Source organism: Scyliorhinus canicula, chromosome 3 (genome assembly GCF_902713615.1).
Source record: "Scyliorhinus canicula chromosome 3, sScyCan1.1, whole genome shotgun sequence".
NCBI lineage: Eukaryota > Metazoa > Chordata > Chondrichthyes > Carcharhiniformes > Scyliorhinidae > Scyliorhinus > Scyliorhinus canicula.
The window spans coordinates 169693910-169711453 of NC_052148.1; the positions used below are offsets into that span (position 1 = coordinate 169693910).

At 47.9% G+C, this 17544-nt stretch overlaps 1 protein-coding gene across 1 annotated transcript in view; it reads right to left on the minus strand.

Annotated features, from left to right (window-relative positions):
- The window catches only part of sdad1 (SDA1 domain containing 1), a 105921-nt gene extending 93617 nt beyond the window's left edge, over positions 1-12304 (minus strand). The window contains exon 1 of the mRNA XM_038791718.1: positions 12111-12304. Coding sequence (XP_038647646.1) covers positions 12111-12200 — 90 coding nt within the window. The 5' untranslated portion in view covers positions 12201-12304. The remainder of the gene's footprint in view (positions 1-12110) is intronic.
- Positions 12305-17544: the final 5240 nt, after the last annotated feature.

Genomic DNA, 17544 nt, shown 5'->3' on the forward strand with positions numbered 1-17544 from the left:
GGCTAGAAGGCTGGGAACAGACAAAGCCTGTGTGGAATATAAGGCAAGTAGGATGGAACTTAAGCAATGAGTCAGGAGGCTAGAAGGGATCACAAAAAGTCATTGGCAAATAGGGTTAAGGAAAATCCCACGGTTTTCTACATGTACATAAAAAGGAAGAGGGTAGCTAGGGAAAGGGTTGGCCCACTGAAGGATAGACAAGGGAATCTATGTGTGGAGCCATAGGAAATGGGCGAGGTACTAAATGAATCAGTATTCACCAAAGAGAAGGAATTGGTGGATGTTGAGTCTGGAGAAGGGTGTGTAGATAGCCTGGGTCACATTGAGATCAAAAAAGACGAGGTGTTGGGCATCTTGAAAACTATTAAGGTAGATAAGTCCCCAGGGCCTGATGGGATCTACCCCAGAATACTGAAGGAGGCTAGAGAGGAAATTGCTGAGGCCTTGACAGAAATCTTTGGATTCTCGCTGTCTTCAGGTGATGTCCCGGAGGACTGGAGAATAGCCAATGATGTTCCTTTGTTTAAGAAGGGCAGCAAGGATAATTCAGGGAACTACTGGCCGATAAGCCTTACATCAGTGGTAGGGAAATTATTGGAGAGAATTCTTCGAGACAGGATCTACTCCCATTTGGAAGCAAATGGACATATTGGTGAGAGGCAGCATGATTTTGTGAAGGGGAGGTTGTGTCTCACTAATTTGAGAGTTTTTTGAAGAGGTCACAAAGATGATTGATGCAGGTAGGTCAGTGGATGTTGTCTATATGGACTTCAGTAAGGCCTTTGACAAGGTCCCTAATGGTAGACTGGTACAAAAAGTGAAGTCACACGGGATCAGGGGTGAGCTGGCAACGTGGATACAGAACTGGCTAGGTCATAGACGGCAGAGAGTAGCAATGGAAGGGTGCTTTTCTAATTGGAGGGCTGTGACTAGTGGTGTTCTGCAGGGATCAGTGCTGGGACCTTTGCTGTTCGTAGTATATATAAATGATCTGGAGGAAAATGTAACTGGTTTGATTAGTAAGTTTGCAGATGACACAAAGGTAGGTGGAATTGCGGATAGCGATGAGGACTTTCAGAGGATACAGCAGGATTTAGATCGTTTGGAGACTTGGCGGAGAGATGGCAGATGGAGTTTAATCCGGACAAATGTGAGGTAATGCATTTTGGAAGGTCTAATGCAGGTAGGAAATATACAGTGAACGGTAGAACCCTCAAGAGGTCAGAGAGATCTAGGTGTACAGGTCCACAGGGCACCGAAAGGGGCAACACAGGTGGAGAAGGTAGTCAAGAAGGCATACGGCATGCTTGCCTTCATTGGCCGGGGCATTGAGTATAAGAATTGGCAAGTCATGTTGCAGCTGTATAGATGCTTAGTTAGGCCACACTTGGAGTGTAGTGTTCAATTCTGGTCTCCACACTACCAGAAGGATGTAGAGGCTTTAGAGAGGGAGCAGAAGAGATTTACCAAGACGTTGCCTGGTATGGAGGGCATTAGCTATGAGGAGCGATTGAATAAACTCAGTCTGTTCTGACTGGAACGATGGAGGTTGAGGGGCGACCTGATAGAGGTCTACAAAATTATGAGGGGATTAGACAGAGTGGATAGTCAGAGGCTTTTTTCCAGAGTAGAGGGGTCAATTACTAGGGGCATAGGTTTAAGATGCGAAGGGCAAGGTTTAGAGGAGAGGTACGAGGCAAGCTTTTTACACAGAGGGTAGTGGCTGCCTGGAACTCGCTGCCAGAGGAGGTGGTGGAAGCAGGGACGATAGCGGCATTTAAGGGGAATCTTGACAAATACATGAATAGGATGCGAATAGAGGGATACGGACCCAGGAAGTGTGGAAGATTTTAGTTTAGATGGGCAGCATGGTCAGCACAGGCTTGGAGGGCCGAAGGGCCTGTTCGTGTGCTGTACTTTTCTTTGTTCTCTTTGTTCTTTGTAATACTGCTCGTGAGCATCGAGCAGTTTCTATTCAGAAATTGTTCAAAATTATGTGAAAAGCAACAGGACAAATTCAAAAATCTTTCCTCAGGTAAAGTTGGTATATAGCAAAAAATGTTGTAGCTTTCGTTTTGTGTCCTATAAAGTATTGTAGTGTGGGGAAGACAGGAACATATAAATGTTTTTTTCTTCATTTAATGGTCCCTCAATTTCCAAATAAGTTGAATTTTGAAGCCAAAAGGATTAGCTCCAGCTATGTTCTGTTGGTAGTTGATACAATCATGGCTAATCACCTACACCCGTGAGACCGATTCTAATTTATTTAGGCTCCCCCAATAATTGGACCTAATTAGTAAAGGTGGTGGCATCAGGGGATGGATTCTCTCAGCCCGAGGACGGGACGGAAAATCCCCGCGACAGGCGTGAATCGCGGCATGCCGCCCCAACGCAATTCTCCAGAGCAGAGAATCAGAGCCAAAGGAGGTCCGGGGGCCTCCTTTCTTCCGCGCCGGCGTGGTCGAAGCGGCGCCGGTCGGGGGCTAATCTACCCCCCCCCCCGCCGCCGGTTCTCGGCCCGGGACGGGTTGAGCGGCCGTCACAAATAACCCAAGTTCCGCCGGCGCCGTTTTAATCTGCTCTCAGCCGATGGGACTTTGGCATGGAAGGGTCCGGGGGCCTCCTTTCTTCCGCGCCGGTCCCTTTAGCCCTACGCCATTTGGCGTTGGGGGCGGCACGGAGAAGGGTGACACTGTGCATGCGCGGTCCCCGCGGCGCCCAGTTGACACCAGGATCAGCAGCTGGTGTGGCATGGGCCGCTCCAGTCCCGTGCTGGCCCCCTGTAAGGGCCAGAATTGCTGGTCCTGAGGCTGTGTTGACGCCGTCGGGAAATGCGACGGCGTTTCCGACGGCGTCAACACCTAGCCTCAGGATCACGGAATCACGCCAGATTCCTTTGGAATTTCAAAAAAGAAATCAAACACGTATTTGAAGAGAACTAATTTGCAGGATTATGGGGCCACATTGGACAGCATTTATCCATTATCTGGCCCAGTTCACTCCTTGCTAATCAATCACCGTGTCTACTTCAGACCACAGTGACAGAAAAGGCAAAATAGCTCCACACGAACAAAACAGACAAAGCAGTGCAGTGGCCACTAAGAAGTCTTCACTTCCAGCAATAAAGGGGAGTATGTCGTCACAAAACTAGATGAGCCAATAAATTGAGCCCGGCGGATTTCTTTGTGGCCCATGACCTTTGGGCTCGCCTGCTGTGCTGTCAAATGAAGTGGGGGGCTCGGTGGAGGCCCCGCTGCGGGGGAACCACCGGTTCGTCCCAGGGAACATGGATGGCGGGTTCCTGGGGTGGCACAGGGCGGGCATTCGGAAGTTGGGAGACCTGTTTATTGACGGGAGGTTCGCGAGCCTTGGTGAACTGGAGGAGAAGTTTGAGCTCCCCCCCGGGGAATATGTTCAGGTACCTTCAGGTCAAGGCGTTTGCTAGGCGACAGGTGGAGGGGTTCCCTTTGCTGCCCCCGCGTGGGGTAAGGGATAGGGTGCTTTCGGGGGTGTGGGTCGGGGATGGGAAGGTGTCTGACATCTACCAGGTAATGCAGGAGGTGGGGGAGGCGTCGGTAGAGCTGAAGGCTAAGTGGGAGGTGGAGCTGGGGGAGCAGATTGAGGAGGGGACATGAGCGGACGCCCTGGAGAGGGTGAACTCCTCCTCTTCATGTGCGAGGCTTAGTCTCATCCAGTTCAAGGTGCTGCACCGGGCCCACATGTCCGGGTCTAGGATGAGTAGGTTCTTTGGGGGCGAAGACAGGTGCGTCAGGTGTTCGGGGAGTCCAGCGAACCATGCCCATATGTTCTGGGCATGCCTGGCACTGGTGGAGTTCTGGAAGGGGGTGTCGAGGGTGGTGGGATCCAGGGTCAAGCCAGGCTGGGGACTGGCGATATTTGAGGTTGGGGTGGAGCCAGGAGTGCAGGAGGCAAAAGAGGCCGATGTTTTGGCCTTTGCGTTCCTAGTAGCCCGGCGAAGGATTTTGTTGCAGTGGAAAGATGCGAGACCTCCGAGTGTGGAGACCTGGATTAATGACATGGCGGGGCTCATTCAGCTGGAGAGGGTCAAATTCGCCCTGAGGCGGTCGGTACAAGGGTTCTTTAGGAGGTGGCAGCCTTTCCTCGACTTTCTGGCTCAACGATAGGGTACTAGGTCAGCAGCAGCAGCAACCCGGGGGGCAGGGGTTTAGGGGGATAGTGCTTAAGTTAATTTGCTTATTGTTAATTTATTTTGTTGTTTATTGGGTTTGGGGGGGTTTGTTATATGCGTTGTTACGGGTGCCGGGGGGTGTTTATTACTATTATTGTTATTATTCTTTTGTTGATATATATTTTTCAAAAAATTACAATAAAAAAATTTTTTTTTAAATAATGCATGTGGCAGCGCCTAGGTATGACATGGATAGGTTCAGCATCATCTTCAATGCCAGTCCTTGGCAGGCGGACGTTATGATCGTGGCTGGTACTCTCACAAACAAAATGATTTTAGACCTTCAAAAGGCTTATGATCAGATGCCTGAACCTCACTGTGTAGTCTCCATAGGCAGCTGTGCAAAATGGTGGTGATTATCACCAATACTCCTAGGCCGTTGTGAGGGGCTGCACCATAATTGTGTCTGTAGATATTTATGTCCCAGGCTGCCCACCCACTGCAGAAGCACTTCTGGAGCTTGTGGACAATGATGTGATTCTTTAGTGGAAGAATAAACTCCTTATGTCGTGATAACATACGTAAAAACGTCCTATAAAATTTCATTTTAAGAAGTTTTAAAAATGCACAACAGGCTGAATGGCCTTCTTGTGTGTTGTAAGATTACATTCTATTCAACTGAAGGGAAAAGGCAAAGACACAAACACACACAAATAAAAGGAAAGCAATGCAAGACGACATTTTCTTTCCTCACCATAATTAGATTCAATTTAAATGGCCGAGATCCAGATTTACTTATTGATGTGAGCAGTTAGACTCACATATGTTGGCACCTGGTGCTCCGGAGGCCCAGGAACGAATGCCCGCTCCTGGGAGACCTCGCCACGGCACCGTTTAATGTTAAACAGGCATAATGGGGGGGGGGGTCTCCGAGAGGCCCCCGGGTAGACAGGCTCTGGGCAGGGTGGCACCCTGTCACTCCTGCCACCTATGCTTCATGGCAGTGCCACTGGCATTGGGAAGGTGGCAGGCTGTCAGTGCTAAGGTGCCTAGATGTCAGGGATCGGGCTTGGGGGTGCCCTGACCTTATGAGGTGATGTGAGTGGGGGGCTCAATGGCCTCCTAGCAGGTATGTGGAGGCCGCGGTGGGGAGTCCGAGGTGGGTCAAGAGAACGGGGCATCATTTAAAAATTACTCAATCTGCCCAAAAAAATGGGACTCTGTATTTTTTCCCTGTTAAATCACGCCCTATGGGTGGCACGGTATCACAGCATAGCACTGTTGCTTCACAGCGCCAGGGTCACAGGTTCCATTCCCGGCTTGGGTCATTGTCTGTGCGGAGTCTGCACATTCTCCCTGTGTCTGCGTGGGTTTCCTCCGGGTGCTCCGGTTTCCTCCCACAAATCCCGAAAGACGGGCTGTTTGGTAATTTGGATATTCTGAATTCTCCTTCGCTGTACCCGAACAGGTGACTATGGGCTTTTCACAGTAACTTTATTGCAGTGTTATTATTATTAGATTTTCAATTCCAGATTATACTTGAATTCAGAACTTGAATTGCCCCCAGAACATTAGCCTGGGCTACTGCATTACTAGTCCAGTGGCATAACCACTGCGCTACTGACTCCCCCTATGATGATAGCAAACAATAATAATTAATTGCAAGAACAGGGGATGTTGGAAAAACTCATCGGGTCTGCCAGCACGACACAGGAGAGAAAACGTTAGCGTTGAGTCCTCGACTCTTCGCTGACGAAAAGTCTATGACTCAAAATGTTTCTTTGTTTCTCTCCTGATAGACGCTGGCAGACCTGCTGAGCTGTTCTAGCGTCAGCAAACAATATATGGAGGTTGAGCACATAGTTTAAAGTGGAAGGATTATGGGGAGCGATGAGACAGTAAGACGATGAAGGAGTAGGAGACATGATGGGAGTGAATAACTGTCTTTAACTCAAGACTAGTTAAAGTGGCTCCTCTTAAAACATAAATATTGGGATTGGGAAAAAGGCATCTGCGAAGGAAGGGATTTTTAAAAAGATTAATCTTGTTGCAATCAACAGAAGGCACTGGATAAAGGGAGCCAATTCATCCCTCCTCAACCAGGGCATAACAATTTAGCAGGGGTATCCCAGCTGGATGTTAACAAATTGTGGCACTCGTCCGGGTTTTTAACAAATTTTGGGCTTGTGCTGATGTAGTTCCCACAGAGGGTAACCAATTACGGGGTCTCATCCAAATGAATAAATTTGGGGGCCAGTCGTGACAAATGTTAGGTGAATAAATGGAAGAAGAGTGGGGTGAATGGGAAGAGGGGGATGGACGGGAAGAGTGCTCCTGGGGACCACATTCTCTCTACAACTCTTATCTCAGGTACAACTTGCAATTATTAGTGGCCCTCTTCCCCACGACATTAAAGACAGAAAAACAGAAACTCGGGGCTGGATTCTCCAGCCGCATCCGCCCAGCAACCGGAGAATCCCGCCCGAGGTCAATGGATTTCTCCACTACCGTTGTCTCGCCCGTGGCATTCTTGCGATGGGCAGAGTGGAAGAATCCAGCCCTCAAATGCAGAGACAAATAAGGGACTGATCGTATTCTCCAATTTACCATGTGCTATATCAGAACAGGAGAAAGACATTTAGCTCCTAGAGTCTGTTCTGCTGTTCAATGGGATCATGTCTGACCTGCAACCCAACTCCATATACCTGTCTTTTGCCCATTTCCCCTAATCCAATTGAATAATAAAAGTTTGATCAATTGCAGATTTAAAATTAACAATAAATATTACATCAATTATCATTTGGAGAAGAGTTCCAAACTTTTCTCACCCTTTGAATAGAAGTGTTTCTTAATATCATCCTTGAAAGGTCTGGCTCAAATGTTTAGACTACCCCCTAATTCTCGATGTTTCAACAGGGGAAACAGTTTTTGTCTGTCTACCCTATTTGGTCCCCTTCAAATCTTGAAATCCTTGATCAAATCACTCAACCATCTAAATGTTTTCAAATTCATCCCAGGTTTGTGTCATCCCTCATCCTGATTTAACCCTTGGTGACCAAATATTTTTCTGGTAAACCAATAATGCACACCTTCCAAGGTCAAAATATCCTTCGTAAGGGCAACACGGTGGTGCAGTGGGTTAGCCCTGCTGCCTCACGGCACCGAGGTCCCAGGTTCGATCCTGGCTCTGGGTCACTGTCCGTGTGGAGTTTGCACATTCTCCCCGTGTTTGTGTGGGTTTCGCCCCCACAACCCAAAGATGTGCAGGGTAGGTGGATTGACCACGCTAAATTGCCCCTTAATTGGAAAAAATAATTAGGTACTCTAAAATTATTTTTTAAACATAAAAAAAATTAATTAATTAAAATATCTTTCCGAAGATGTAGCGCCCAGACTCCAGATGTGGTCTAAACGGTGTTTTGTACAACTGAATTACAGCATGAAAACATATATGTCTATTAAAAAAAATCAGAATTGCTTTTAGTCACTCAGTAGAGTAAAGTTTAGAATTATAGGACATCCTCAGTCCCTAAATAGGCATGACTCTGAGACTCTAAGGTTCAGGGACTATTGAGGGATTAGAGAGTAATGCATTATGCTTCTCTTTAAAACAGGTATAGTTTTTAATAAGGTGTTTGCAAGGAGGCAGATCAATCATACACACAGTACATAGATTATTCAAAGACCAAGATTGAGAATTTAGAGATATTTGTTGCTGCACCGTTTGCCCCTTAGAAAGACAAGGGCAGCAGACACATGGGAGCATCACCACCTGGAAGTTCGCTGAAGTCATTGAAGTTCAGCATGTAGGTGCAGCAGACAGTAAAGGCGGCAAATGGTATGTGAGAGGATTCAATTACAGGAACAGGAATGGCATGCAGCAATTAAACAGGGCCTTGATGAGGCCACACCTGGAATAGTGCGTGCAGTTTTGATCACCTAATCTGAAGAAGGATGTTCTTGCTATGGAGGGAGCGCAGAGATTTACCAGACTGATTCCTCGGATGGCTGGACTGACATATGAGGAAAGATTGAGTCGATCAGGATTATATTCGCTGGCATTCTGAAGAATGAGGGGAAAATCTCATAGAAACCTATAAAATTCTAACAGGACCAGACACGGTAGATCTGTATACAAGAAACAGGATAAATCCAACCCAGCCGATTACCGCCCAATCAGTCTACACTCCAGCAAAGTGATGGAAGGAGTCATTAGCAGTGCTATTAAGTGGCACTTACTCAGCAATAATCTGCTCACAGACGTTCAGTTTGGGTTCTGCCAGGGTTACTCTGCTCCTGACCTTGTTGCAGCCTTGGCTCAAACATGGACAAAAGAGCTGAATGCCAGAGGTGAGGTGAGAGTGACTGCCCTTGACATCAAGGCAGCATTTGACCAAGTATGGCATCAAGGAGCCCTAGCTAAACTGGACTTAAAGGTAATCAGATGGAATACTCTCTGCTGGTTGGAGTCATACCCAGCACAAAGGAAGATGCTTGTGGTGGTGGGAGGTCAATCATCTCAACTCCAGGATATCACTGCAGGGGTTCCTCAAGGTAGTGTCCTAGGCTCAACCATCTTCAGCTGTTTTATCAATTACCTCCCTTCCATCATAAGGTCAGAAGTAGGGATGTTTGCGGATGACTGCACAATGTTCAGCACCTTCCGCGACTCCTCATATAATGAAGCAGTCTACGTTCAAATGCAGCAAGACCTGGGCAATATCCAGGCTTGGGCTGACAAGTGGCAAGTTACGTTCAGGCCACACAAGTGCCAGGCAATGACCATCTTCTACACGAGAGAATCTTACCACCAAATCTTGACAGGCAATAACATTACCATCGTTGAATCACACACAATCAACATCCTGGGGGTTACCGATCAGAAACTGAATTGGACTAGTCAAATTAATGCTGTGGCTACCAGGGCAGGTCAAGGGCTAGGAATTCTACGGCAAGTAACTCACCTCCTGACCCTCCAAAATCTGTCCACCATCTACAAGACACAAGTCAGGAGTGCAATGGAATACTATCCACTCTGGATGAATGCAGCTTCAACAACACTCAAGAAGCTCGACATCATCCAGGACAAAGCAGTCTGCTTAAATGAAAATCGTTTATTGTCACAAGTAGGCTTCAAATGAAGTTACTGTGAAACGCCCCTAGTCGCCACATTCTGGCACCTGTTCGGGGAGGCTAGTACAGGAATTGAACCGTGCTGCTGGCCTGCCTTGGTCTGCTTTAAAAGCCAGCTCTTTAGCCCTGTGCTAAACCAGCCCTCAATACTTCCCCTTCCACGAACATTCAAACCCTCCACCACCGACGAACAGTGGCAGCCATGTGTACCATCTTCAAGATGCGCTGCAGTAATTCACCAAGGTTCCTGAGACAACACCTTTCAATCCTACAACCGAGCAGCAGATACCTGGGTCACCTACCACCTAGAGGTTCCCCTCCAAGTCACTCACCACCCTGACTTGGAAATATATCGTCGTTCCATCACAGTCGCTGGGGAAACATCCTGGAACTCTCTCCCTAACAGCACTGTGGGTGTACCTACACCTCAAGGACAGCAGTTGTTCAAGAAGGCAGCTCACCACCACCTTCTGAAGGGCAACCAGGGATGAGCAATAAATGCTGGCCTAACCAGCAAAGCCCACTTCCTGTAAAATGCAAAACAAAATTGTATGGAAATAAGGCTTAAGTGGTGATTATCTGTTTCTCACCGCGCTGCACCACAATTTCACCAATGGGAGCGGGCCGGTTGCATTGCAAACGATTTGGCATCCAGCGCGGCTCTCATTTTTGGCCTCTTCCGCTACTCACCGGCCTTGTCACACTCACTCGAGCGCATCGAGGCCACTGAATCGTGCCCTATATGTTTGTCTGGACTCTCGGCAGTTTTACTGTATACTGGTTTGGAGCGCAAGTATCCAAGCAAACAATATAGTCAGGTACCTTTGAACAGGTTCAGAGGAATGGTGATCATGACCACTTAATGTTATAACATTTTTTCCCCTTCTGATAACATGAAACTATATGCCATGGAGAACATGAAAGAAACAGGGCAGTGGGCTTCCAAATTACCCAAGCACCTTCATCTCCAATCACACCATTCAGCCCTTCTTAAATCATCCTGTGGCCCAAGAGGGCGCATGGGCCCATCGGGGTTCCAATTGTGACCCACGATTCATTTTGGTGACTGATGCCCACGTGCAGAGTTGCCACATTCCGCTGGTTTCCATCCGCATAGCTTATTACCTACCAGTGATACGCACATAAAGCAAGGGCAAGTGAAGTGAGGTGCATGCTGATTGCACACAACATTGATTGTCCAATTAAGCGTAAATATTTGTTTTATTTTTAACCACTTGAAGTTGATGACAGTTCCATTAATATATTAAGCATTTTCTATAACTTGTTATGAAATAGCCATTATTAAATATATTCAATCATATTCAAGGGCCATAGTTAATCAACATACTCTGATTTCAATCTTGCAGCCCACTGAGATGAAGGAGGGCCAATCATGCAGCCATTCACTAGCCTTGGCTGCCCATCACTGCTGTAGATTGTTTCAATAATGGTTTTCAATGGATGAGACACAAGAGGGTGCTGGAATAATCCACAGTTAAAGTGGAATCTGACCAAAGGGAGAAAAGGCTCTTTAGAAGCCAGTTTATGAGTCCCGAGTTATGGACTCTGATCAATTTAATGTGACCAATCCACCTACCCTGTATATCTTTGGGTTGTGGGGCAAAACCCATGCAAACACACAGAGGTGTAAACTCCACACGGACAGTGACCCAGAGCCAAGATCGAACCTGGCACCTCAACGTCAGTGCTAACCACATTGCAACCATGCTGCCCAACAGACTTGCATTTATACAGCATTTCCCATGGCCACCGCACATCTCAAAATGCTTCACGGCCAATGATGTACTTTTTAAAATAAAGTGGATAATTTGCGCACTGCAAACGTTCACAAACAGCAATATAATGATCAGATAATATGTTTTTGTGATGGTGATCAAGGAATAAATATTAACCAGGGAACTGGGGAGAACTTTACTGCTCTTCTTCAAAAAGGTGCTGTGGGATGTTCTACACCCACCTAACAGAGAGACGGGGGTTTAACATCTCATCCTAACGATGGAACAACCAACTGTACAGCACTCCCTCAGTAGGACTGGGATCCAGAACATTGTGATTTACTGGTGTAATAAACTGAGTCATGGCTGACACCGATTTCAATGGGTTTGCGATTGAGGCGATCGCTTTATGGAGTTCAAAGAATAGAAATCCCTACAGAGCCATTGGGCAGCACGGTAGCACAAAGGGCAGCATGGTAGCACAAGTGGATAGCACTGTGGCTTCACAGCGCCATGGTCCCAGGTTCGATTCCCCACTGGGTCACTGTCTGTGCGGAGTCTGCACGTTCTCCCCGTGTCTGCGTGGGTTTCCTCGCACAGTCCAAAGACGAACAGGTTAGGTGGATTGGCCATGATAAATGACCATAATTAGTGACCAAAAAAGTTAGGAGGGTTTATTGGGACAGGGTGGAAGGGAAGGCTTACATGGGTCGGTGCAGACCCAATGGGCCGAATGGCCTCCTTCTGCACTGTGTGTTCTATGTTCATTCAGCCCATTGAGTCTGCACCAACCGTCCGAAAGAGCATCCCACCTGGGCCCAACTCCCCCCACCCCATACCCGCGATCCCACTTAACTGTTGGACACTGAGGGGCTATTTAGCATGGCCAATCTGTTCCATCCTGCATATCCTTGGAGGGCACGGCAACACAGTGGTTAGCACAGTTGCTTCACATCACCAGTTTTATTTGGGTTGAGGTTGATCGAGATACTGTGGGTTTGGAATGAGCAGCCGGGGTAGAGGAGTCTAACTTTGTCTTGACCTAATGCCGAGAGGAATTGAGTCAGAGTGCAACCTCCGGAGTCACTCACCTCCTGTGTGTAAGACTCCGGGTCCCTCTTTATGAGGTTCTGCAGCTGCGGCAGGTTACTAGGCAACCTGTTGTTGTTTCTCGCGGACATCGTTCCAGCGTCCGTTTGGAACCCGAGCCTTGAATCCACGTGGGGCCTCGCACCGGAACCGCCGCTCACAGCCCGGCGTCCCAACCGCCTCCCCTACCGGAACCGCCCAGGCTCAGAAAGCACGGGGCGAAAGCAAAGCCATCTCAAAATCTCCAGCTGAAGGAACCGCGCGCGCGAGTGCTTGGAGGTTTCGGTGCTCAGTTGCTGTGATTGCATTTTAACCAGTAAAAAAAAAGATATCTTTCAAAGTTGGTGGATTATCATAAACAGATCCAGAGGAGATTTTCTTTTTTAATTCGACCATTGTTATGGTTTTTCTTTGATTATAATTCAACTGGGACCTTTTTCTTTGTTAATTTTTGTACGGTTGGATTGCACAACATAATATAAAACCTGTGGGGATAAAGTGATGTCAGTAGCATTGGCTACAGGGTTTATGATGTTCGGCTAGTGGAAATTGTGGCTCATCCAAGACTGCATGGTGGGCAAATAGTTTGATATCACAGTGGCGTGGGGCTGGAGAGAGGTGATAGAGATGGGTGACATCAGTGTATATGCTGAAGCTGATCCATGTCGGCTGGTGATGTGACCTAGGGACAGCATATCCATGGAGCGGGCGAGAGGATCTAGGATAGACCTGAGGGATTCCGGAGGTAACAGTGCTGGATTGCGAAGAAAATCTATTACTGGAGATGCTGTGGTTCCAATCAAATAGTAATAATCTTTATTAGTGTCACAAGTAGGTTTACATTAACACTGCAATGAAGTAACTGAAAATCCCCTAGTCGCCACACTCAGGCGCCTGTTCGGGTACATGGAGGGATAATTCACAACGTCCAGTTCACCTAAGAAGCCGTCTTTCGGGACTTGTGGGAGGAAACCGGTGCACCCCGAAGAAATCCACGCAGACACGGGGAGAACATGCAGACTCTGCATAAACAGTGATCCAACCTGGGAATCGAAACTGGGACCCTGGTGCTGCGATGCAACAGTGCTAACCACTGTGCTACCGTGCCACCCATTGCGCGAGAGTAGGATCAAACTAGGCTTGTCCCACTGAAGGACAGAGAACCCATCTGCTTCACTAATGTCCTTCAGGGAAGGAAATCTGCCATCCTTACCTGGTCTGACCTACACGTGATTCCAGACCCACAGCAATGTGTTTGGCTCTTAAATGTCCTCTGAAATGGCCGAGCAAGCCACTCAGTTGTATTCAACTGCTACGAAAACACAAAAAGTTAATTAAACCAGACGGACCACCCGACATCGAACCAGGCAACGGAATGGACAATGGCAAACCCAACCCTGCAAAGTCTTCCTTGCTAACATCTGGGGTCTTGTGCCAAAGCTGAGAGAGAGATCTGTCTCACAAACCAGTTAAGCAACGGCCTGACATAGTCACACTCACTGAATCATATCTTGCAATGTCCCAGGCACTACTATCGCAATTCCTGGGTATGTCCTGTCTCATTGGCAGGACAGACTGAGTAGAGGTGGCAGCACAGTGGTATACAGTTGGGAGAAAGTTGCCCTGGGAGTCTTCTACATCAACTCTTAACCCCACGAAGTCTCATGGCTTCAGGTTAAACATAGGCAAGGAAACCTCCTGCTGATTACCATGTACCGGCCACCATCAGCTGAATGAATCCGTACTCCTCTATGTTGAACATCAATTGGAGGAAGCACTGACGGTGGCAAGGGAGCAGAACATGCTCTGGGTGGGGGACTTCAATGGCCATTACCAAGAGTGGCTTGGTAGTACCACCATAGACCGAGGGAAAAACATACTTGACCTCATCCTCACCAAGCTGCCTGCTGCAGATGCATCTGTCCATGATAGTATCGGTAGAAGTGACCACTGCACAGTCCTTGTGGAGACAAAGTCCCATCTTCACATTGAGGATATACTCCATCGTGTTGTGTGGTACTACCACTGTGCTAAATGGGATAGACTTCGAACAAATCTTGCAACTCAAGACAGGGCATCTATGAGGCATGCGGACCATCAGCAGCAGGAGAATTGGCTTCAACCACAATCTGCAACCTCATGGCCTGGCATATCCCCCAATCTTACCACCAAGCCAGGGATCAACCCTGGTTCAATGGAGAATGCAGGAGAGCATGCCAGAAGCAAAACCAGGCATACCAGGAAATGAGGTGTCAACCTGGTGAAACAACACAGGATTATTTGTGTGCCAAGCAGCGTAAACAGCAACTAATAGACACAGCCAAGTGATTGCATAACACATCAAATCTAAGCTCTGTAGTCCTGCCACATCCAGCCGTGAACGGGTGCAGGTCGCCCATGAGTGGGAGGGGCTCCATAGGTACAACATTTCTAGTTTGGTGGGGAGAGTGAAAGCTGATCTGGCGAGGTGGGATAGTCTCCCTCTGTCACTGACGGGTCGGGTACAGGTGGTTAAAATGAACGTATTGCCGTGGTTTCTGTTTATCTTTCAATGCCTGCCGATTTTCCTGCCAAAGGCTTTTTTCAGAGAGATTGAGGGAAGGATTACGTCGTTCATATGGTGAGGGAAGGTGGCCAGAGTTAGAAAGGTGCTGCTACAGAGGGGAAGGCAGGCAGGGGGTTTGGGTCTTCCGAACCTGATGTATTACTACTGGGTGGCGAATGTGGAGAAGGTGCGGAACTGGGTTAGAAGGGTTGATTCCCAGTGGGTCAGAATGGAGGAGAGTTTGTGCAGGGGATCGGGATTGAAAGCACTATCAACAACGGCGCTCCCGATAGCCCCGGGGAAATACTCAGGGAGTCCGGTAATAATAGCTTCATTGAGAATTTGGAGGCAGTTTCGCCAACACTTCGGGTTGGGGGCAGGGTCGAGGGAAATGCCATTTCGGGGGAACCACAGATTTGAGCCAGAGAGGTGGGATGGAAATTTTCAGAAATGGGAGAAGAGGATTAAGACACTAAAAGATTTGTTTCTTAGGAGTCGGTTTGCAGGATTGAAGGAACTGGAAGCGAAGTCTGGGCTGGAGCAGGGGGAAATGTTTAGATACATACAGGTTCGAGATTTTACCAGAAAGGAGATACAGAGCTTCCTGGAGGAGCCGGCCTCCACATTGCTGGAGGAGGTGCTGATGACAAGGGGACTGGTGAAAGGGGTAGTATCGGCGGTTTACGGGGCTATTTTGGAAGAGGAGGAGGCACCACTGGAAGGGATCAAAGCAAAGTGGGAGGAAGGGTTGGGAGAGGATCTGGAGGAGGGGTTCTGGTGTGAGGTGTCCGGAGAGTGAATGCCTCCACCTCGTGCGCAAGGTTGGGGCTGATACAACTGAAGGTGGTACACAGGGCACACCTCATGGGGGCGAGGATGAGCCAATTCTTTGAAGCAGTAGAAGATGTGTGTGAACGTTGCCGGGGGAGGGTGGGGGTGAGTGCGCTCATCACGTTCATATGTTTTGGTCCCGTCCAAAGCTAGAGGATTACTGGAAGGAGGTTTTTAGGGTAATTTCTAAAGTGATGCACGTGAAACTGGATCCGGATCCCGGGAGGCCATATTCGAGGTGTCGGACCAGCCAGGGTTGGAAATGGGTCCAGAGGCAGATGTTGTAGCTTTCGCCTCATTGATCGCCTGAAGGCAGATCCTGATAGGTTGAAGAGCAACCTCTCCACCCTGTGCCCTGGCGTGGCGGGGGGACCTGTTGTAATTCTTGACTCTTGAGAAGGTTAAGTTTGAACTGAGGGGAAGGATGGGGGGGGGGGGGGGGGGGGTGCTGTAATCCATGGGCATTATTCATTATGCACTTTCATGAACTGGATAACATTGAACATTTAGTTGGGGGGGTTGGGTGGGAGAGTTGGGGGGAGGGGAGCGGTGTGTGTTAATGGTGACTATGGTGATTTCTGATTCCTTTTTTCATTTGTTTATGTGAACAGGGCTAAATCTTAGGCTTTGAAAGCAGACCAAGGCAGGCCAGCAGCACGGTTCGATTCCCGTAACAGCCTCCCCGAACAGGCGCTGGAATGTGGCGACTAGGGGCTTTTCACAGTAACTTCATTTTTTAGGGGCTGTTTAGCACAGGGCTAAATCGCTGGCTTTGAAAGCAGGCCAGCAGCACAGTTCGATTCCCGTACCAGCCTCCCCGGACAGGCGCTGGAATGTGGCGACTAGGGGCTTTTCACAGTAACTTCATTTGAAGCCTACTCGTGACAATAAGCGATTTTAATTTATTTCACATGCTGGCTAAGGTTTGGGGTTTGGTGGGAGGATGGGATCGTTGTTATTGATATGGGGATTGACATATTTGTTACTGATTATTGTTTATTGTTGGTGGGTGTAAATTTGGGAGAAAATGTGAAAAGGGAGCAGAATAAAAAATATTAAAAAAGACATGGGGAGAATGTGCAAATCCACACAGACAGTGAAGAGGGGCCTGGATCGAATCTGGGACTTCGGTGCCAAAGGCAACAGTGCTAACCACTGTGCAACCGTGCTACCTGCGCTCATATCTGGTTTGTGAAATTGATAATACTGAAAGGCAAATCCAGGATATATGAAAATTTGGAACAGGAAATAGATTATCGGGTCTAAAGATTGTACGTAGTTCCAAACATATCTGCAGTTCTAGGATATGACAGCACAAGTAGGTGGGTTTCCACAGTCTTGTACTTTGGGGGACGGGCAAACTAGTCGTCTGTCAACACTGGAAGGGTGGTCCACCATCTAGCAACAAGGGAAAGATGGGCAGACAATCCCTCCACTCCCCAGTCTCAGACATTCATTTGCCACTGCATCCTCTCCTGCCTCCCCACCCGAATTTCTTGTTTCCATAATATTCCTTCCCTCCTCACCCTACCCACATTTGCACAATAATCTCCTGTCTCAGTTTCCCATACCTGCAATTTTTCCCTGCCTCTCTTCAATATAATGTGGAGATGCCGACCTTGGACTGGGATGGGCACAGTAAAAAGTCTTACAACACCAGGTTAAAGTCCAACAGGTTTGTTTCGAATCATTCGCTTTCGGAGCACAGTTCATTCATCACCTGACAACCTGGTGTTGTAAGACTTCTTACTCTTAAATATATGCCTCCCTTTTATGTCACTTTAGCTTTGCCCTCTCTATTTAGTGTTTGCCTGATAGGAATTGCAAGAGTCCTTCCCGTATGTTTCCTTTGTTCCCATTTTCTTTTATTTTGTTTTATTATTTTTGGTCTGTGGATCCAAATCGGATGTGCCTTTAAGCAGAGGCCTCAAGCTGAAGCAACCTGCTGGTCAGGACAATGTGTTCCCAGGTTTTATTTTTGGAGAGGAGAGATCGGACTCATCGGCACCGAGTGCATCTTAAGAACCAGTTTTGGGTTTGGTAGGCTCCCATTGAAAAGG